The sequence below is a fragment of the Echeneis naucrates genome, unplaced genomic scaffold, assembly GCF_900963305.1.
Source record: "Echeneis naucrates unplaced genomic scaffold, fEcheNa1.1, whole genome shotgun sequence".
NCBI lineage: Eukaryota > Metazoa > Chordata > Actinopteri > Carangiformes > Echeneidae > Echeneis > Echeneis naucrates.
In genome coordinates, this window is record NW_021780168.1 from 1167300 (window position 1) to 1190124 (window position 22825).

The 22825-nt window shown below is 41.9% G+C and overlaps 1 protein-coding gene, 1 long non-coding RNA gene and 1 other non-coding gene across 3 annotated transcripts in view; 2 read left to right on the forward strand and 1 right to left on the reverse strand.

Moving 5' to 3' along the window:
* Positions 1-22825, reverse strand: part of LOC115038391 (NACHT, LRR and PYD domains-containing protein 12-like) — a gene marked incomplete at its 5' end in the record, with an annotated part of 488710 nt that overhangs the window by 436932 nt on the left and 28953 nt on the right. Inside the window, one exon of the mRNA XM_029497227.1 lies at positions 15402-15575. Coding sequence (XP_029353087.1) covers positions 15402-15575 — 174 coding nt within the window. The remainder of the gene's footprint in view (positions 1-15401; positions 15576-22825) is intronic.
* Positions 4600-6080, forward strand: LOC115038410 (uncharacterized). The gene is made up of 4 exons (XR_003840535.1): positions 4600-4650; positions 4908-5036; positions 5197-5293; positions 5906-6080. It is a non-coding gene; the product is annotated as an uncharacterized LOC115038410 (long non-coding RNA).
* On the forward strand, positions 11523-11593 carry trnag-gcc (transfer RNA glycine (anticodon GCC)). Its single transcript has one exon. It is a non-coding gene; the product is annotated as a tRNA-Gly (tRNA).

Sequence of the window (22825 nt, forward strand, 5' to 3'; positions counted from 1 at the left end):
CATCATCTAAACCAGTGATTCTTAACCATAGGGCCGCGGCCCAAACTTGGGCCCCGAGCGCCACCTAGTGGGCCGCAAAAAAAATCTGTTTTGTGAGGGCCGCGGGACGCAATAACAACTCCAGACCATGTAGTGGCGCTAATGCATCAGTCAGTTGTTACTTTAACCAGCTCCATAAATAAGGAGAAGAAGACACTCAGCTAGCTGTAAACAAACAAGATGGAGAAATATTTAAAACGAAAAAGTGAAGACGACCCCCCGCCAAAAAGTACATTTTTGCGCAAGTACAATCCCGACTTCATTAAGTACGGCTTCGTAAACGGAGGTAGCGAGGCAGTGCCGAGATAATATATATATATATATATATATATATTATATATAATTAATAATAATAAATAATATATATTAAAATTATATTTAATGGGCCCTGGGCCACTCTGTACTGAAAAAAAAATGGGCCTCAGGGTCAGAAAGGTTAAGAACCCCTGATCTAAACCACCAACCTGTCTATCAGACTGAGTACCAACGAGCTTCTTCAAAGACATTTTATACTTAATTGAGCCCTTCAGTTTTACAGAAGCAAAAACAAAACAACACTCTGAGGTATTGCAACACAACATGAGTTCTTGATCTCCCACACAGTTGTTACAGCACTGATAAGTTGGTCTTTCATGTTCCAAGGTAGAAAGCAAAGAAGCAGTTAATGAACATGTTCTACGTGAATAAGTATGAGATTTGCCATTTATTACATTCCACTCTACATGTTGATGTGAGCTCAGCTCATGAACATTGCAACTTTAAGATGCAGAAACCTCAGGCAGAACCAGGCTCGGTGGGGGGGCAGCTGCCTCGACTGTTTGGGTAGGGAGAGAGAGAGAGAGAGACGCGTGGGGGGTTCAGTAGAATAGGGAGAGAATGAGAGCAGGAGCTCTGTCTTCATGTGAAACTGAATGGATTATGTCATAACTGAGTTTGTGAGTTACCCAGCTGTATGTAAGTGGGGGAGAGGATATAAGTAGGGGCACTGCCGGACTAAAAAAAAAAAAAAAAAAAAAAGAAAACACTGCTGAGGTGGCAGGTTGCCATCCAGTGGAGAGAGAAGGAGTGTGTGAGCAGTAAATCTGGCTGGAGAGTCACGTGAGTGACGTCTTTAATGGCCAAGATGACGACGGAGTGACATCGACTACGCCCCCGTTGGAGCCAAGATGGCAACTGGTCGCCACGTGTGAATGTGTGTGAAGGGAAGAAGAGGAAGGAGAAAGAGACGACATCACCACAGTTGATTATTACAATATCACTAAACAACAGCTGAGCCGGCGAAAGGAGTTCACGGGTCCTTTAACTAGTGATACTGCTCAATCACTGATCACGGTGATGGCCAGCACGTAGCACCAATCAATTTTACAATTTATGGGATTTAAGGGAAATAAAACAAAGCAAACAAACGGATAGAAGTGAATCCCAAATAAACAAAATACACGGTAAAACAAAATATAATGTGCGCTATTCTAACTGTCTCTGCCCAGACGATCCTCTTACTTTGGTTGCTCCGCTCCTCCGGAGTGAGGGAGTTAAAGAGAGATCCGCTCCGAGTGTCCGTTTCTTCAGCTCGGTCGAGCTGTCAGATAACAGTGACGTGATGAATCCCTCGGCGGCAGCAGGGAAGACCACAGAAGACAATTGTTCTTTGTTAGCTTCAGATGACAAAGCCAGCGGTCCGCACTGAGTTTAAGGAAGAAAGGAAAAGCAAACAAAAAGAGAATAAAATAGTCTGCGTTGAAGACTGTGACCCAGGATTTTGTGGTGGCAGGATCCAAATGTTTAGTGTTGCTCCCTTCGGTGATCCGGTTGGGACGAAAGCTGGGACAGCTCTCGACTGCAACAGGGGCGAAGATGGAGAGCTGCGGAGCATCTATATTACCTGTGTGACATCACACCTGATGACCTGATTGAGTATACCACCACTTGTGAGGAACACATTCAGATCTTACAGCAGGTATTTACTCGCCTTGCAAGTGCATCACTCACTTTTAATTTGGCTAAATGTGAATTCGGAAAGGCTACAGTCACATCCTTAGGAAGGCAGGTGGGGTAGGGCCAAGTAAGGCCGATGGAAGCAAAAGTTTCTGCCATTTCAGAGTTCCCCGTGCCCTCCACAAGGAGATGGCTGGTTATTACCAAAGCTTTTGCCGTAACTTCTCCACCGTGACCCGTCCATTAACCAACCTGCTCAGTCCAAAGGTTGATTTTGTATGGTCTCCAGAATGCCAACGTGCCTTTCAAAGTGTAAAATCACTCCTGCCATTCTCCTGTGCTCGCCGCTCCCGATCTCTCTCGCCCTTTAAACTAGAGGTTGATGCCTGTGCTGTTGCAAGAAGATGCTGACGGGGTAGACCATCCACTATCTTACTTCTCCCGAAAATTTAACAAGCACCAAGTCAACTACTCCACCATTGAGCAGGAAACCTCAGGTCACAGGATGATGCAGAAAAACTAGTCCATGCATTTGTAACTTCTAGGCTGGACTACTGTAACTCATTACTATCTGGATGTCCAAACAAATCTCTAAAAGGCCTTCAGTTCATTCAGAACGCTGCTGCACGAATATTAACAGGAACTAGGAAAAGAGATCACATCTCTCCTGTGTTAGCTGCTCTTCATTGGCTGCCAGTGAAATATAGAGTAGAATTCAAAATCCTTCTTTTAACATATAAAGTTCTTAATGGCCAAACTCCATCATATCTCAGAGAGCTCATAGTTCCTTACTGTCCTAGCAGGCCACTCCGCTCTCTAGATGGAGGTTTACTTGTGGTTCCTAGAGTCTCCAAGAGTAAATCTGGAGGCAGATCATTCAGTTATCAGGCTCCTCTTCTATGGAACCAACTTCCAGTATCGGTCCGGGGGGCGGACTCTTTAGTAACTTACAGGACCAGGCTTAAAACCTTCCTGTATGACAGAGCTGATAGTTAAAAAGTTAAAGTCCTGTACTCTTTAGCTATGCTGCTGTAGGCCTAGGCTGCTGGGGGAAGGACTGAGCTTCTCTCTCTCCCTCCCCCCTTGCATGCGCTGATAAGAACCATGCTTCTTAAAAATCACTGTTTCTCCCAGTTCCAAGCATGTGTACTGCATTCACTAAGTCTCTGCCCCTCCTAGCTCTTTTCCTCTCTCTCCCTGTCCTCATCCTGCAGGTGATGACTCATCGCCTGCTGCTCCCATATTTCATGAATTCTGTATTACAGCTCAACTCTTTGAACTTCTTACAGCAACATGTTCCTGCCTACACCCCCCCCTCCAGTGCCTCTCTCTCTCTCTCTCTCTCTCTCTCTCACTCTCTCTCTCTCTCTCCCCCACTCTCAACCCAACCGGTCGAGGCAGATGGCCGCCCCCCCTGAGCCTGGTTCTGCTCGAGGTTTCTGCCTCTTAAAGGAAGTTTTTCTTGCCACTGTTGCCAAGTGCTTGCTCATCGGGGGATCTGTTGGGTCTCTTTAAATAAATTTATAAAGAGTTTGGTCTAGACCTGCTCTATATGTAAAGTGCCTTGATGTATCTTTGTTATGATTTGGCGCAATACAAATAAATCTGATTTGATTTGATTTCCAAACCAATAGGATTTCACAATGAGGTGCTGCACAAATTATTAATTTTTCACTATCGATATCTCTGTCTTTCTTTCACTGCTGTCACTCAACATTTTTCTCCTCTTCCTCAGCAACCAAATGCTGCTCGTTTCCCAATAACATTTTGATTGGCTGACGTGGTTCATGTTTCCAACAAAAGGAAAGGGGGCACCGAGCATGGCGTAGATTGTTTATTACAAGTCTGTTTATTACTCAGCCTATCAGTCAGGTTTAACAACTGTATCTAGTTTGAAGTCCACACTTTGGACACAAGTTGAAATGGAGACTCAGTGAGGCTGCGTCTTCCTGCTACATCATCTTAAATCAGTCCTTTGGTTTGGACCCACCGTCAACTTCAAAGAGTTAGATTAGATTTTCCTTTATTGTCCCACAATGGAGAAATTCACGTTGTTACAGCAGCGAGAAACAAACAAACAAGCAAACAAACAGAGACACACAATAGCAAGTAGTGCTACCCATAGCTGTAGTTGCACCTGGGTGCTTAGAAGAATATGGCACAGTATTACTCTTAGTGTGCGTGGTCTACAGGGGGGGTCAGTCCTGGTTATTAAACAGTGTGACAGCAGCAGGAAGGAAGGACCTACGATATCTCTCCTTCACACACATGGGGTGAAGGAGTCTGTGACTGAAGGAGCTGCACAGTGCACTGATGGTGTCCTGCGTGGGGTGGGAGGCATTGTCCATCATTGATGACAGCTTTGCTATCATCCTCCTCTCTCCCACCACCTGCACTGATTCAAAGGGGCAACCCAAGACAGAGCTGGCCTTCTTTAACAGTTTATCGAGTCTCCTTCTTCCTCTCTTCCTCTTCCTCTTACATGTCAAAAAATGAAGAAGGGAGACATGAGACACAGTAACACCCATATCAGAGGAAACACACATACACACCCTAACCCTAACCCACACAGGGCCATGTGACTTCCAACTCAGCAGCTGAGAGGAAAAGTGTTCAGAGTTCAACCTCCATTTGAACTCGTCGGAGCAGAAGCAGGGAAACTGAAGGCTGAGGCCGGTGAGTGTTAACATTATTATTATTTCACTGTCAGTTTGTTCCTGTGGACTGTGGAGGGACAGAGACTCACAGTGGACTTCTGTAACACTGAGACAGGGAGGGACACCAGTCTCCAGTCCATCGCAGGGCCAACAGGGCTGTATTCTAATGCTCTGATCAACTTATCCAAATGTTTTCAACCCCTATTACTTGAATTACATTTCCAATAACTGTATGAAATAAAGACATTTGTGTTAATTTGACGTCTGTGTTCTCAGGAAATAACAAGGATGGGGGGAAGCCAGAGTAGCCTGAATGGCTACAAGATTCAGAGAGAAACAAAAAATGCTTTTATTGTCACAAAGGAAGATGACACGTATCTCTTAAAAAAGATTGATTTAAAAAAGGTGAGCAGGCCTTCACTATTTTACAGTCTGAAACATACTGCATGAAAAGTTAGAATCTGTGTCTCAGTGTTACATTCAGGATGTGGTTTGTTGACTACGATCTCAGACATACCGCCTAAACCTCTCCATCTCAAGTCAAGTGCTGTGATGATTTGAACAGATACCCAGAGAAGCTGTTTCAGCATTAACCAATGAAATGGAAATACTGAAGGAAGCAAGTCATCCTCATATTGTGAGTTTCAAGAACTCTGTCAGAGGTAAGCTTCAATGAACTGAGACTAATGCAACAAATTACATTTCAAAGCACAATTTTATTTTATAAGCTGGCATGCAGACATCATTTCAGCATTTGGTGATGCTTTTAATAATTTGTATTTAGATATTTAGATGGCTGCAATGCCGTTTGCGATCAAAAGTTAAAATCTTTATGAGCTTAATAAAGGTAAGTGCCTTTAAGTTGTAAAGTCTATGCTACAAAGATTTTACAGCTGCTAACACATTAATGCCTGATTTTCTTTTATTTCATTTCTTCCTCTCCCATGGTGTGACCATGCAGTCAATAGCATTGCTTTATTTTCACCACAGTTTCATTTACAAACCAGACCTGCTCTAGCCAGCTCTGTGATGGTGGCTAGCTCATTGGTCCAGACCACAAAATGATGTTGTCAGAAACGAACATCAGGAATTTAATGGAGAATTAAATCAATTTTATTTATCAGTTTAAAAAACCTGTTTGGATTGGGTTGATAAAATTCTGAATAATCCATCCAATTATTCACGGGCCAAATTGTCTTCCCAACTCGAAGTGCTAACATCTCAAAGTTGATATGTTTCAAATGCTAACAGATCTTTTCCATTTTGTCATGAAGACGAACACAATAAGGTTTACTACATAGTGATGGACTACTGTCAAGGGGGGGACTTTGCCATAAAGGTCAAAGAGAAGAGTGAAGAGTCTGAGGTACAGCGCACACACAAAAACACAAAACACATTTCAGCAAACTTTACTCCATCCCACTCCAACAGATTATTCCTCAACTGTCTTTTCCAGGCACTGAGCTGGATTGCTGAGATCTGTATAGCTTTAAGATACATTCATGAAAAAGGCTTGCTGCACAAATGTCTGAAACCGGAGGTACAGAATGTCCACATTACAAAACATTGTATTTTCACAGAACTTACTGATGATTTTTTTTACAAAAAATAAAATAAAATAAAATAAACAAAAGGTCTGTCATATCTGATTTTGTAATATTGTATCAGGAAAGCTATCTTAGTAAGCAATAGCCTATGACCGGCCATGGAGTGAACTTAGATCACAGATTAGAGCCGTTGTTTGAATTTTTCCTTTTTTTCATCTTAGTCTTGAATGTTTTGCTAAATGTTACTTGTCAGTCATGGAGTGATTCAGGTCTGTGAAAAGTAATTTGACATCAGAGCTGCAGGTTGCTCTCATTAGCCAATCAGATCACTTGATTTGTGCTTCCTGTCTCTTCTCTTTGATAGAACATCTTCCTCACTGAATTTGGATCTGTGTGCTTGAGCGATTTTGGGAAAGCCTATGAAAAGTATAAACATTATATTACATACATATTAGCATTTCAATTCTTTTCTATTGGAGTTATTCCTTTATTTTATGGACTTATTTTTAATCACCTAGTTCAAAAACCACCGATGCCAGTCTGCAGGAAATGTCATATCTGCCACCAGAACTCTTCACAAAGGGGACATATGATGCTAAAAGGTATAAATTTGTGTCAAGCCGCCTGTTTGCAGCTAGTTCTGTAATATCTCATACTGCAGCTTTGATAACAACTTTTTCATTACTGTGGAAATAAGGTAGCGACAAAACTTACATTTGATTTTACTAAATGTAAGACAGCACAGAAAATAATATCATGTCAGTTATTTAATAAGCTGTTAACATAATCTCTGATCAATACGGAAAATCAAACTGTTCAAACTTCAAACTAATTTCAGGGACTGCATCACATTTTTCAACATCATTTTAAAAGTAGTGTAGAGAGCTGTGAAAGCATTTACAGGAAATTAATTTTGAAAAAATGCATTTATAAGTAATTTTAACCAGACAAGTTTCCCACACATACAAATAGAAGCCCTAATCAAGTATTATTGCTTTATTGCTAAGGATCCTTTTGTCTTACGTATTATCTAGTTAATTAGGCTCATCTAATTTGGCTGCTGCTAACAATATAATGCCAATATTAATACTAATGCTGATACTTTATTTACAGTGACATTTGGTCATTGGGATGCATCATCTATGAAATTTGTACTCAAAAACCAGCGGTGAGTTACCAAAAATGTTTAATTTATTGACTCCGAAATGTAAAATGTATCAAAATATTAATTTTAGTGATTTGACCATTTAATGTATATATCAATATGAAATAAAAAATATTTCAGTCAATCACAAGTAAATATGCTGCTTTGGCTCGCTGAATTTTTTTGTTTTCAGAAAACAGGCCTCTTCAGGCTTTGGAGTACATAGTATGACTTCCTGAAATAGAAAGAAATGTCATGATTTTATTTCACTTACTTTATGATGAGTTAAGTATTTTATTATATTTATGTGGTGTCAGTTCACAGCGGAGACCACAATCAAGCTCATGCCAAAGCTCATCCATGGTCCTCATCCATGTCTCCCAGAAACGTTCTCACCAGAGCTCCGTCAACTTGTTATTGACATATTCAATACTGACCCTCAATCAAGGCCGACAGCCAGTGAGATCCTGGAGTGTCCCTTCATCATAAACTGTCTTTCAAACAAGGTATCATGATGGACTACAGATGATTTATGTAACTTCTGAAAATAGATTTTGACAGCAAGCACTCCACTTAAAATGTCTATGCTTTTTTTTCTCTTAGTGCAAAACAACTGTGGACGATCTCCAGATCAAGCTGGTTACGCTCAGAGAAGTGGCTGACAGTTTGGAGCGTGTGCATCAAGGCACGACCATCGGCAGTCTGACTGGAGGAGTGATTGGAGCGGTGGGAGGGATTACATCCATAGTGGGCCTCATACTGACCCCCTTCACTTTCGGAGCCTCTCTTATTGTCACCGGGGTTGGAGTGGGTGTTGGTGCACTTGGTGGGCTCACTGCTGGTGCCTCCAATGTAACAAATATGGTCAACCAGGCATCTGATCGCAAAGCTGTCCGAAGTATCATCAAATACTTTGAACATAAAACTAAATTAGTGGTGACCTGGTTACAGGAGATTGGCCACAGTTTACACAACATCAGGAGCAGATATGGCTCAACTGACACACTGCACACTGAGAATAACCAGTTCAGCGCACATAACCTGGCAAAGGCTGGAAGGGTAGGAAGGGGTCTAGTTGGCCTTTCTGAATTGACTCGACTAATCCAAGTGATAAACGTGGGAAGGATCGCAGCTCAGGCATCCAGGGTGGTACGTGTGGCAGAGGTAGCAACAGGTGTGTTTTCAGGATTATTTATTGCAGTAGATATCTTTTTTATTGCGATGGATGCCAGAGAGATACACCACATTAAACAGGCACAGGCAGCAGGTGAGGGCGCAGCTTCTGAGGCTGGTGACAACATATCCACCAGCTCAGTGATGCAAGAGCACAACTCAGACACGTCACAGGAACAGGGCCAGTCTTCCAGAAATGCTACCCGAAGTCAGATCTGAGATCATGAGATTTGTTCAATCCATCAGGCAGGCAGCAGACGACTTGCAGAGAGTCCTAAATGAGCTCAAAGACATCATCTCATCTCTCCCTTCAATCGGGTCTGAAGGAGATGAGGGATGGAGCGATATGGAGTTAGTGCAACTTAAGGTTCCTTGAAATGAAATACAAAATGTGACTTCATTGGTTCCAGTGTAGGTGCACCAAGTGGGATATTTGTATTATGTTGTTACACTGCATTACACTGTTGCATAATGTTTAATATCTGGGTGTGGTTTGCTGTATATCAAAAAACAAATCACCCAATCAAGTACAAGCTTGTTTTTCCATTTGTAAAAAAAAGTTTTAAGCTTTTAATCATCTAGTGACTGTCCACTTTGCATCCTTGTCTGCAATCATATGGTGAAATGCTACAGACAATGTTTCAGCTTCAAATGTATTCAAGGTTAGTCAAGCCTCATTTGTAATAGTGCAGTAAATTTCACTTTAGCAAAACAATAAACAGCTGATGTCTTATTTAAACTGTAATTGTAACCGTGCAGAGATGTGTCAATGAAGAATGTGGAGTCAAAGAGAAAGAGAAAAGGTTGTCATGTTGTATCATCTCTGTTGATTCAAACAGCCTTACGTGCCTCTGAAAAAAGGGAGAGTGGCTAAAATAGGATTTATTCCAGAGCTTTGCACTTCTGTGCTGCTTGTATGTTCTCCCTGTGAAAAGGGAAGAAATTGAACATTGCCAAAACACCCGTGATTGATATGAGAACACAGCAGTGGGCATCATGGTGCTCATGCTGATATCAACATGGAGTCATTCCTTTTCTTTTATGGGAGGAGTCTTTGATCTGCGATGTCATTAAAACCTTTGTGACATCACAGAATCAACATCTGCTGACAGAACAGGAAAAGATCAGTCTGCGCAGACTGGGCCCTGTGTGTCTCTCTCTCTTTCTCTCCTGGCCCAGCCTGCCTCTGCTCTGCCCTTCGACTCTGGCCAGCAGACCTCCTGGCATTCAGGAAGACTGCTGTGGTGTCTGCAGCTCACCTCTCTCTCTTTCCATTTGTCCAGGATTGACAGTTTTGGTATAGTGTTAAATTTTGCTGGTATAAGCTGTCCAACTCGTTGATTTTATTTTGATTGTCCTGTAGTTGTTGTCGTTTTTTTTTTTTTTTTTGTTTATTTTGTAGAACTTGTGCCTTCTGTTACACATTTTTGGATAAAGAAAATTAGTTTTGACTATCAACGCCTGTAAATAAATGCCTTTAGTTCCTTAACTACTTTATGTTGCTCCTCTTTTCCCCATTAACAAGCTGGGCTGTAGCCTGTCCTATGTGAGGGCACCCAACCAACATTTGCTGCTCTGTTCTCAGTGTAGTGCATCTTTAATCTACAGGACCGAGAGGAGGCTGCCTGGACACCTGAATTCGTTCAAAGGAAAGGCCTCATTCACAGCAGTCATTCTGACATTACACATGTATTCATGAAGGTCTAACAGAGCCAGTTCATGTTAACTACCTGTTCAGACTCTACCACCCTTAGAAAGAACGGAACCCTAATTCATGTCAATGCTGCTATTTGATGTCAAAATGGCTTCTGCAGTGGAAAATAAGATGGAAAAAAAATATTGTCACATACTATTAATTCAGTAAAATACAGCACCATATCATGTTTTAGGAGTATTATAACAGTAAGGAACTGTAAATTACTTTACAGTAAGCAAACTGTGGAAAAACAGTGATTTACTGAAAACCCTGCTGCCAGTATTTTACTGTGAATTTACAGGATCATTGTTTACAGTGTAGGGGCCGCCTGACTAAAAATAAAAACAGTGCTGGGGTGGCGGGGTGCCATCCAGTGACTGTGAAGTTCATACCATATGATTAACACTGCAGAGTGGTGCTGTGACTTCTGTACAATCCAACCTACAGACACAGGTAGATGAAGAGTCCTACATTAAAACAATACAAAAAGAAACTCTACTCCTTTATCAGTCAACCCAACTGTAGCATACACATTACGATTCCATCTTCATATCCTGTGGACATCTTTATCCATCAGCGTGGTGCTGTGGCTTAGCTGGTCTCGTAAACAGAAAATCCTGAGTTCAAATCCCAGCCGTGCCTCATTGTTAATGTTAAATGTTATAGAAATAACAAGTTGGCAGCTGAAGACTGTGAGCAAAGTCCAAATGAATCTGCTGCTGCTGACTATCAGGAAGGATTTCGATGTAACCTTTTTCAGCTAACTCCACTGTTATATTTAAAATGTTCATGTTCATTCAATTCCAATAAAACAAAAAGAAGTAAAAGAGGACGATGGAAGAAGAGACAGTGGACAGTTCATTTGTAGTTCAAAACATATTTTCTCACAGTTTGTCCCTCCAACATGCTGCGTGTGCGTGTGTGTGTGTGTGTCTGTGTCTGTGCTCTCACTTCATTTAAATGCCTTGTTGGATCTGTCTGTCTGTTTCCATGTCAGAAACTCTGAAACACTGACATCATCGAACAACCAAAGCACAGCTAATAGCGGCTTTCCTTACTGAGGAGTGGCATCAGATTTCCGTCTCACTCAGCGGAGGAACAGGGGAGGAGCTTGTGTTTGCATCTGTGTGAGAAACTCAGGGAAAAGTGTGGTTTGTTGTTGGTTCTTGTGAACGTTGTGATCGTCCCTGCAGGTCAGACTTGGGAAAGTTGCCACGTTTCAAAATGCAGGAAGCGCTGAAGAAACAACACGTCAACAAATAGTGAAGACTATAGATCTGACCAACTATAGGTTGGGTTGTGTAGTGGTGCGCATCTCACTTTCTCACTAAGCATTGGTGGTTCAGTGGTAGAATTCTCGCCTGCCACGCGGGAGGCCCGGGTTCGATTCCCGGCCAATGCAGCGTACATTTTGACCAACATCTAAATGTTAGAAGCGGTATACTGCAGCCCGCCCCGTCCAGGCGTGGAGTGTAGGGGCAGCGCTGATGTGATGCAAGTGTCATCTCACTATTTTCCAGTTTAAAGGCACAACAGCAGCATCCAGCTTCTCTGTCAGAGTTGTGAAGTTCTGTCTCCTCAGTATCTACAGATGCGTTCATCTCTCTCCACCTCAGAGGACCGGAAGTCGGCTCGGTCAGCTGATCAGCTGTTAGATCGTGATGTTCGCGAATCAACAGGAGACATTTTACAGCAAGTCAACGTTCTGTTTTCTACTTTTGGACTGAAACAGACAATACACCGATTTTTCATAGGAAATGTTTTGCGTAGTGATCCACACAGAGGAAGGAAGAGAACATCCTAAAATACTCTGACCGTCCACTTCATACCATCCTAGTGGATCAGAGAAACCACAGCGGTGGACTGTTCATCTATTTACCATGTAGGATGGAAAGATCCAGAAAATCATTCATTCCCACTTTACAACTCCTGAACTGTTAGAAGAGAAGACACCAAACAGCTGATTCTGATTCTGATCATCAGACATGGAGTTTAGATATTGTTTGGAATTCTAATGTGAATGTCACAAACTGCATTTTTTGTTCTTAGCCCAATAAAGAGACATGAAGACAACATCATGTGTTTAAGGTGATGTTGAGCTGAACAGGACTTGGATTGAACACACAGAGGGAGTGCACCGTTCCTGGAGATACTGCAATACCAAGTCGATGCGTGGAGTGGACGGAGCAACTTCATATCTATGTCAATTTACCAGCTGAATATTATTGTGAAAACATCAGTTTGTCCTCTCATGTGATTGGCCTCATGGTGTGTCCATCAAAATAACCCCCCTGTCTGCACGGATTCTCTGAAGATTCGGCTCTCCTCGACTGGACTCGGCTTTTTTCGACCGAAAGAGAGAATAATACAATGAAAGAGTAACTTTGTCATCCACAGAATAAAACCACAAATTAATGAACACACACATATTTAAAATATCATTCAAAGTCATTTTAACCAGCATTACTGCCATCATTTCATCTTAACATAAAGTCCGTTATGTCCGTTTAATGCTAACATACAATGTATGTAACATAAGCTGGACCAGGGAAAAATAGAGCATCAGACTTTGTAAAGTGACACTGGAGTTGTATGGTTGTCAGGAAAACATAGTCTAGTCCAGAGCTCTGTAAACAGTCTCTTATACTATATTCTATTATATAGTCTATTTTGCTGTTAGATTTGATAATAAAATATATGAAACTGGTTTGGACGTTGATACGTGACGTGAATACGCGAGTTCACTTTTGGAACGTAACAACATGAATCCAGCACTCAGCGTTACAGCAGCACACCTCTGTTACTGTGGAGCTGTGTCTCTTTTCTACTTTATTATAGATGACAGAAAAAAACTCCAGATAAGAAGCAGCTGTACATGCAGTGACTAGTTCTCCTGCTCAGGTATCGTCTCTCAGGGCATCATGTGTTGTCTTTGTGTCCGATGCTTCTCAGCTCACAGGCCAAAGTACGTGCTGGCCTTCATGGCTCACCTGTACAGATCAGAGAGCTCAGCTTGCTGCAGAGCTATTATAACGCTCCAAAGCAGGAGGTGGAAATGACTTTTCCTGTTTCAGTGATGGAGCAAACAGTCACTGTGGGAGCAGCCTGGTCCAAAAGGGTTGGATTAAGGCTCTGAATGAATCCTGGGAGTGTTCTGGGTGGGAAGTGCCATCTCAGGCTCCCTTTAAAAACCAGACGGGCTTCAACAGCAGCTGATTGCTGTGATGATGAACTCTGAGTTCCTGATGATTCACTTGGAGGAACTGAATGGTTCCTCTGGTCCATGTTTGTCTCATTCAGACTGCAGCCTGAAGTCCCGGGGACATCATGCTAATGAACAGATCAATGGAACTGAAATAAACTGACAGTCCAACAGGAGGCAGGAAGAAGAAAATGAAGGCCACAGACAACAATTCCCTCGAAAGATTGAGAGAGGTTCAGATCTCACCTTTGGTTACAAAAACCAACCAAAGCATGACGTAATGTAATCAGTGTGCAGGCTGATGGAGTTTGAGGAACACACTGAGATTTAGACAGTAAAGTCCAGATCTGTCTCCAATATGGAACTGACAGAGACTCCAGAGCTGAGAAGTGAAGCCAACAGTGAAGTGTCTCAGTTTCTAGTTTCAAGTCTCCTTCAATACAGCTTCCTCAGAGACACTGAAGAACCAAACCAGATCCTGAAGCCAGGATAGAGAGGTTCAGTGAATGTGGTGTTGAAGATGTGGAGGTGGATCAGTGAGTCAGAGGAGACTCTGTAGAAGGACAGAGACAGGACAGTCCACATACACTGCTACTCTGTGAGAGTCAGAGGAGAGGGATGTTTTTCTGTTGTTGTGCCAGACAGAGTAACCAGAATCAGAGCAGAACAGAGTCCAGGACTGATTATTCCATCCAAATACACAATCAGCACTGCCTCCTTTCCTTCTGATTCCTCTGTAGCTCACTGAGATATAAACCTCTCCTCTCCACTCAACCTCCCAGTAACAGCGACCAGTCAGACCATTTCTACACAGCAGCTGAGGAAACATATCAAATCTGTCTGGAAAATGAGTCAAGATGTCAGCAATGTTCTGCTTTTTTCTGCTGTGGAGTCAAAGATGACGGCTGATGGAGATCCACATCAATAAACACATGAAGTGTTGATCCTGAATGAAACTCATCTTTGTACTTCAGTCAGAAATGTAAAAATCTAGTGTAACATGAGCAGCTGAGTTTTCATGAATCAAAGTGAAAACACACTCACACTTCCTCAGACCAGGTCTCAGTCTCTGTGGTCCACCATGGTCCACCCTGGAGGAAGAAACAGAGTCAGGATCAACTTGATCCACCATCAAACATGAAGCAGAGTTCCTCAGAGCTGTCCAGACCTGAGAGTGTCCAGTCTCCAGTCTGGATCCTCCAGTCCAGCAGACAGAAGCTTCACTCCTGAGTCTCCTGGATGATTGTAGCTCAGGTCCAGTTCTCTCAGATGGGAGGGGTTGGAGCTGAGAGCTGAGGCCAGAGAAGAACAACCTTCCTCTGAGAGCAGACATCCTGGGAGACTGAACATACACACACACACACGCACACGCACACGCACACGCACACGCACGCACACACACACACACACACACACACACACGCACACGCACACACGCACACACGCACACACGCACACACACACATCAAAAACATGTTATTGATTTAAAACATTTCACTTTCTACATGAGTAGAACATCAGGTTGTCTGCTCCACTTCACTGGACCCTTATGTCCAAAACAACATTTTCCTTTTCTACAAAAAGACACACTGATGACTGTGCAGACAGCTGAGTATAAAATATAACCACTTTCATTAGTGCAGCTATTATTAACCAGGAAATCAGTAAGTTCAAGAACAGAAGTGTCAATCATATATAATCAGGGCTTTAGACAATGCAACAGGAAAAACAAGCACTCATGAGCATGAACAAAGAAACACTACGAGAGAACACACAAAGATAAACAACAGCAGAACAAGACATCAGCTGAACCACAAACACATTGATTAAAGTTTAAGTTAAAGTTAAAGACACAATTGAAGACACCAACATGACCCAGCATGACCCTGTTGGCTAAACAAAATGTCTGTGTTGGATTTGTTTCACTTTGTGTATTGTCCAGGTGGTGAATCAAATCAGTGATTCATTATGGAACATGAAGCTTTTTATACTGATGACAATCTCCAACCTGAGAGTTTCCAGCTCACAGTGTGGACTCTTCAGTCCAGCAGTCAGCAACTTCACTCCTGAATCCTGCAGGTTGTTGTTACTCAGGTCCAGATCTCTCAGACTAGAGGACTGGGAGCTGAGGACTGAGGACAGAGCTTCACAGCTTCTGTCTGAGAGGTTACAGCCACTAAGTCTGAAGAGGAAACAGAAAAACAAGACAAGTTCTGTCTGAGTCTCAACTAAAGAAAAAGATTAATTTGATCTGGATGGATTTATTTGCACATACAGAGCTTTGTTGGAGGCTTTGACCACTGGCAGCAGCCTCAGAAGAGCCTCCTCTGAAGCAGAGTATTTCTTCAGGTCAAACACGTCCAGATCTTTTTCTGATGACAGTAAGATGAAGACCAGAGCTGACCATTGAGCAGGAGACAGTTTATCTGTGGAGAGACGTCCTGATCTCAGGGACTGTTGGATCTCCTCCACCAGAGAACCATCATTCAGTTCATTCAGACAGTGAAACAGGTTGATGCTTTTCTCTGGAGACAGATTCTCACTGATCTTTGTCTTGATGTAGTGGACTGTTTTCTGATTGGTCTCTGAGCTACTTCCTTTCTGTGTCACCAGGACTCGTAGGAGAGTTTGGTTGGTCTGCAGTGAAAGACCCAGAAGGAACCGGAGGAACAGGTCAAGGTGTCCATGTTGACTCTGTAAGGCCTTATCCACAGCACTCTGGTAGAGATGTGTTGTTGTAGATCCAGTCCTTATTAGTTTAGACCTCCAAGTTGTTGTTTGTTTTTCTGACATCAGATTGACTCCAGAGTTGATGAAGGTCTGATGGACATGAAGAGCAGCCAGAAACTCCTGAACACTCAGATGGACGAAGCAGAAGACCTTGTCCTGGTACAGCCCTGTCTCCTCTTTGAAGATCTGTGTGAACACTCCTGAGTAAACTGATGCCGCTCTGATATTGATGTCACACTCTGTCAGGTCTGATTCATAGAAGATCAGGTTTCCTTTCTGCAGCTGCTCAAAAGCCACTTTTCCCAGAGACTCAATCATCTTCCTGGTCTCTGGACTCCAGTGTGGATCTGACTCAGCTCCTCCATCGTACTTGACCTTCTTCAGTTTGGACTGAACCACCAGGAAGTGGATGTACATCTCAGTCAGGGTCTTGGGCAGCTCTCCTCCCTCTCTGGTCTTCAACACCTCCTCCAGAACTGTAGCAGCGATCCAGCAGAAGACTGGGATGTGGCACATGATGTGGAGGCTTCGTGAGGTCTGGATGTGGGAGATGATCCTGCTGGCCTGCTCCTCATGTCTGGACCTCTTCCTGAAGTACTCCTCCTTCTGGGGGTCACTGAACCCTCTGACCTCTGTCACCATGTCAACACACTGAGGAGGGATCTGATTGGCTGCTGCAGGTCGTGTGGTTATCCAGAGGCGAGCAAAGGGAAGCAGTTTCCCCCTGATGAGGTTTGTCAGCAGCACGTCCACTGAGGTGGACTCTGTAGGATCAGTCAGGACCTCAGTGTTGTGGAAGTCCAGAGGAAGTCGACACTCATCCAGACCGTCAAAGATGAACACAACCTGGAACTGATCAAAGCTGCACATTCCTGCTTCTTTGGTTTCAGTGAAGAAGAGATGAACAAGTTCCACCAAGCTGAACTTCTTCTCTTTCAGCACATTCAGCTCTCTGAAGGTGAAGGGGAATGTGAACTCTATGTCCTGGTTGGCTTTGTCTTCAGCCCAGTCCAGAGTGAACTTCTGTGTTAAGACGGTTTTCCCAATGCCAGCCACTCCCTTTGTCATCACTGTTCTGATTGGTTGGTGTCTTCCAGGTGGGGGTTTAAAGATGTCTTCTTGTCTGATGGTTGTTTCTGCTCTGTCCTGTTTCCTGGATGCTGTTTCAATCTGTCTGAGCTCATGTTCCTCATTGACCTCTCCAGTCCCTCCCTCTGTGATGTAGAGCTCTGTGTAGATCTGATTCAGAAGGGTTGGGTTTCCTGCTTTAGAGATCCCCTCAAACACACACTGGAACTTCTTATTCAGGCCAGATTTCAGTTTACTTCGAAAAACTGGTGCAATAAACTCTGAACGGGCAAAATACAAATAAATTACAAGGTTGATATTTACTTCTAAGGAATAAGAATATGATAATTTTTCTCTCCATCTCCTGAAACTTTAGTAAATGTGTAATTGATCCATCATGTTAAATCCTCTTACTGCTCTGCAGACAGTCAGCCAGCTCCTCCTGCTTCATCCTCCTCAGGAAGTTAACTGTGATCTTCAGAAATGCCTCTCTGCTCCTCCTCTGCTCTTCATCCACCTCATCATCCTCATTCTTGATGAATTGTGGGTAATCTGGACTCAGACTCCTTTTGATTTTCTTCAGCTCATTCTTCACAAAACAGACGATGTTCTCCTCCAGCAGCTGGAACACAATAACATCCTGTGTAAAGTTCACTCTCAGTATAAACTGATGGATCAAAGCATCAGATCATCAGTCAGCAGAGTTCAACTTTAGCTGCTGCTGTATCATCTGCTGCCACGTCTCTTTCCAGAGCTACACAGAAAGATTCAGACCTGCTGACTTCACTAAACTAACTTCACTGGTGTAACTTACTAAGTTTGAGTTTAGATTCTGACAACACAGAGATCCTGTTCATCACGTGAAGACCAAACTGATACAGCCCTTCAACACATCAACTCAGGAAGTGAAAATTCAGGGTATTAACTGTGACTGTGGCTGAAGATGGATCAGACCACCTGAACTAGTTCACTGATGAATTATTCCATCTTTAAACCCTGTAGAGACAGAGTCCATGGAGGTCCAGGACTGAATCTGATTAACTTTGGTCTTTGTTATTAAGTCACAGCTGAAATGAACTGGAAAACAACTATATAAACCTTTCTTTAAGATTCACTGTAGATGAACAAGAAGGAGCAGAAATGTTTTGTAAAAGTCTCCAACAGACCATATTCATACAGAACATATCTGTTGAGGCTGATGGATTATTGTTCTGTGGTGAACTACAACTCCCAGTCCTCTCCCACTCTCTCCCACCCCAAACCTGTTCAATCCCAATTCAACCCCTGTCTGTCACAGAGTAAAGCTCTACTAGTCTAAAGAGTGCAGCTTCAAACTCAAGTCTTTGTTGGTGTCTGTTGTAGTCACTGGATGAACATTTACACACCATAAATATGGAGTCCAGGTCTGTGTGATGATGTTTGTCAGACTTAAATCTGTGGAGAAAAGACACAAACACACAGTTTGTTCCAGGAGTTTTCTATGAACACCAGAGAAACTGATAGACAAGCTTTGATACCTTTAAGGAGTCAAAAAAACAAAAAAAACAAAACAATAAATGATCAGCTTTTACCTTTTTCCTTTGATGAAATCATCCATAGACCGATCAGTCTTCATGGAAACACAGCTGGACACAGCAGACTGTCCTTAACTGTCCTTAAAGACTGGAGGATGCCCCCTAGACCGATCACTCTTCATAGACACACAGCTCAGTTCAGGAGAATCTGGTCTTGACTTCTGGTTGCTAGTAGAAACAGAAAATGATCAGTTTAAATTTAAGTGCTAAAGTCAGGTTTTCATTTGTATAGCGATGACTCACCCAGAATATTTAATTTTAATGAAATCTGCACAATCTGACTCCACATGCTGGTTAAGCTCCTTGTGAAAAAGAACAAACAAAACAGAAGTTTGGGAGAACAGTTTAGGAGTAAAAAAAAAATCGAAGTGTCATGACCAGCTCAAAAACCATGACAAATAAAGTGAGCTGACACAAGAGGTTAAAGCAAAAGCATTGATTTATTTTCAACAACCGAAAAGGAGGAAAGATTATGATGTGTGGCCATCAGTAAGTCAGTCGTGTCAGCGTGCATGGGTGAGTGATGTAGTAGTGTGTGTGGTGTTGCATTGAAAACATGAAAAAAAAAAAAAGAACCAAAGATGGGAGCATGGAAAGTACAGAGCAGAGTTTCCCCTTTTCTCTCTCTCTCTCTCTCATTCTCTTAGGCTACATTTACACGTGGCCAGCTATTTTCATAAACAGACATTTCACCCCCCCCACCACCACCACTTCAAATCAGTTTGCCATTGACAAATGAATTGTTTGAATTTTTATTTGTTCAGATTTTTCCTTCTGGGGTTAAAGGGAAATCATAAACAAGGCAAAAAAAGAGAGATGGTAAGCCCTGCCTGACATTGTAAACAGTGACAATGTAACTTTTCAGTCAGCTTTATTTGGTTTCAAACACAATGACAAATGACACAATGCACCTTCAAACTAACTTAAAAAAAAAAAAAAAAGTAAAACATAAAATACATTGCGACTGCATCCGTGACCGCTTTCCACCGGGTCCTTTTCTCATCATGAGGGATACAGTTTGCAAATGTTTGTGGTACTGCTACCTTTGGTAGCAACAGCCTTTAAACAAACAGCGTGCTGTGGCTTGGGGTTTTAAGATTGTTTGAAAGTGTTGGTCAAAAACTAATAACAATTGATTTAAGGAAAACAGTCTTTTGGTTTGCTTATTGTGATGTAATTTCCTATATGATCTGATAATGCTTTATTTTCCCTAAAAATCTGTTATGTGGACCAAAAATAAATAAATAAATATGATACATGATTTTTTTTTAAAGCTTTATTGAAAGTTTGCAATGACTGATTGTTTTGTACATTGCATTCAATAAAGCTTTGAATAAAAAGTTTTCTCATCAAATTTGAATAAACACACAAAAAACCAAACACCATCTTTATCTCTGAATATCGACACTACACGCAAATAATGAAGATATCAACTTTCAGTCCAATCAACGTGACTCAGGCCAAGTGAACTTGTTTTAACTTTGAATACCTGTGTGATAAATCTCTTTTTGATGGAAACCCCGCCCACCTGCCCATCAAACGCTCCTTTATGATTGCCGCGCACACCTGCTTTATTTCAAGCGGTACCAGGTTGGCTGTTCGGCTGCAGAGGAAGCGGAGATGGTAAGTGCTGAGTTCTTTAAGTTATTTTGAACAAAACATTGCGCTGCTAAATATGACTTACTTGAATAACGTTCACACATGTGCCCCATACATCATAAAGAGCGGCGAAGTTGCAGCTTCACCTGAATGTTTAGCTAACCTAGCCTTAGCTAGCAAGAGTTTGAGCTAATTCACTCACTCAAAAGTGTCGAAATTAGCATTAGGCTGTCGGGATGTTTTAGTTTTATATGAATGAATAACATGTTTTACTGTGTCATGCATACAACTGTATGCCCAAACCGCATAGACACAACACACCAAAAAACCAAACACCATATATTAAAACAAGCCAGGGTCAGAATGCATCCTGATGTAATAATTGCACACCCACAGCTGCATGTGAAACCTCCTATCTCTGATGGTTTGCTCTGAGTCCGTAGTTATCATGTCAGTATAACTCAATTAGAATGAAAAATCATTCAATATGCTGCAAATACCTTTTTGTTTATTTAGAATGTATTGAGTATAGGTCACTCCGTGCACTGTGGCTGAAATAGCCATACTCTACCATGCTAGTTTGAATAGGTTAAAAATTTTGAAAGTCTAAAATTTACCAAAACCAGATAATTACTATATTTTATCAGACTGAATCATGACTTTTCAAATGTTGGGCTTTGAAGTTTGACTGAGTGTAATTTGTACTTACAGGATGATGCCCCATTTTTTTGCAACCAATGTTGGGAGCTCTGAATGCACAGGTGAGAAATACGAGATCAAGAGTTTGTATAAATGAGTAATGTAAATAAGTAGCTGTGTAAAATATTATACTGAAAAAAAAAATTCTTCAAGCTGAAATGAACAACTTGTGAGACGTGCCTAAATAACACATTTTTCATGTAATGGCCCTCCTGAAGGCCAAGAAGAGCGCCGGTGTTTTAAACTGCAGGGGTTGATACTGGATGGATCTCAGGTGAGCAACAGGTGAGTTGAATGATGCCATTAGGAGCCCAAGGGAGCGAGGGAGTTGCCACGCCCACAGCACAGACACAGACACAGACAGACAGGGTGAGGGGAAACAGAACAGAGAAAAAACACAGGGAACAAATGACACGGCCAAGGCCGTGACCGTCTTCTTACATTTATAGGTAGTTCATCAGTTCTTTAATAATCAGTCAGTTTATTTTGAAATTTAAAATAGCTGTTTAATTTTCACCGACAAGTTAAGGGCTGCATGCAGCCAACACAACAAATTGCTATAATAGAAATCATTGCAAATCTGCATTGAGGCAAATAGGTGCTTTAATTTCTAGTGGACTTCAACTGTTTAGAAAGTATTTTCTGATGTTTATTTTCAGAAAGTACGCTCCTGTGGCATTGAGGGTACCACTGTCATGGAACCCACTCCAGCTGATGTCTACAAGGACAGAAGCATACCTGAGCTCACAAGAACAGACAGTGTAATTGTAAGTTAAATTTGCAAAACTTCACATGCTAAGAAGTGCCATGGCATCTTTAATTTGTCCTGCGTTCAGGAAAAACTGTGACAGCCATTTTTTGCCACTTTGACAAGTTTGAAACACCTTTACAATAATTTTAAGTAGTTCTTGAAATGTAATTTAGCATTTTAGGTTTTTTTTTTTTTTTTTTAAGCATACAAAACAAATGCTTGGCTACCTTGGGGAATCTCCATCAAGTTCGAGTTTTGAGTTCAGTGAGGACGAATTGGTCCCTCAATCTGCTAACGAAGAGAGTGACGCGTCAAAACATGACAGTTTTCTTAAACTTATCGAACAGTACAAAGATGGGAGGAGAAAGATGCAGAGAACATCTACACCTAACTCTTAGGAAGTAGATGTCCAACCATCTAAATCAAAGAAAAGGCGCATCACAATTGACAACTCAACAAAAGATATTACGCGGCTTAAGAATAAGAAGAGGGTATATAAGGTCAAGAAGAAAAAGAAACGGAGAACGCATGTGAAGGATTCTAGTTCCATGGCTGCAAACAACATGGAAGAATCCTCTTCGACTGATGTTTCTGATGTGCATAAGGGTCAGAAGAAAAAGAAACCGAGAACGTGTGTGAAACATTCTGGTTTCCTGGCTCCAAACAACACTGAAGAATCCTCTTCGACTGGTGGTTCTGATGTGACTGTAATGACACTAATGAAGAAAGAACATGGTGGCAGACTATACACAAAAAGGTTTTACTGCATGTTTTGCTCTAAGCCTTTCAGAAAAATGGCACGTCATTTTGGAATCAAAACAAAAAGATAAACCAGAAGTGACAAAAGCAGTTTCATTTCCAAAGGAGTCTAAAGAGAGGAGAATAGAGTTGAATTAACTGAGAATTAGAGGGAACCGCACTAAAAATCAACAGGTGCTTAAAAAAAGGAAACGGAATGCTGATTTCCCATCTACGATCCAGTGTACCTCTAAAAGCCAGTGATTACATGCA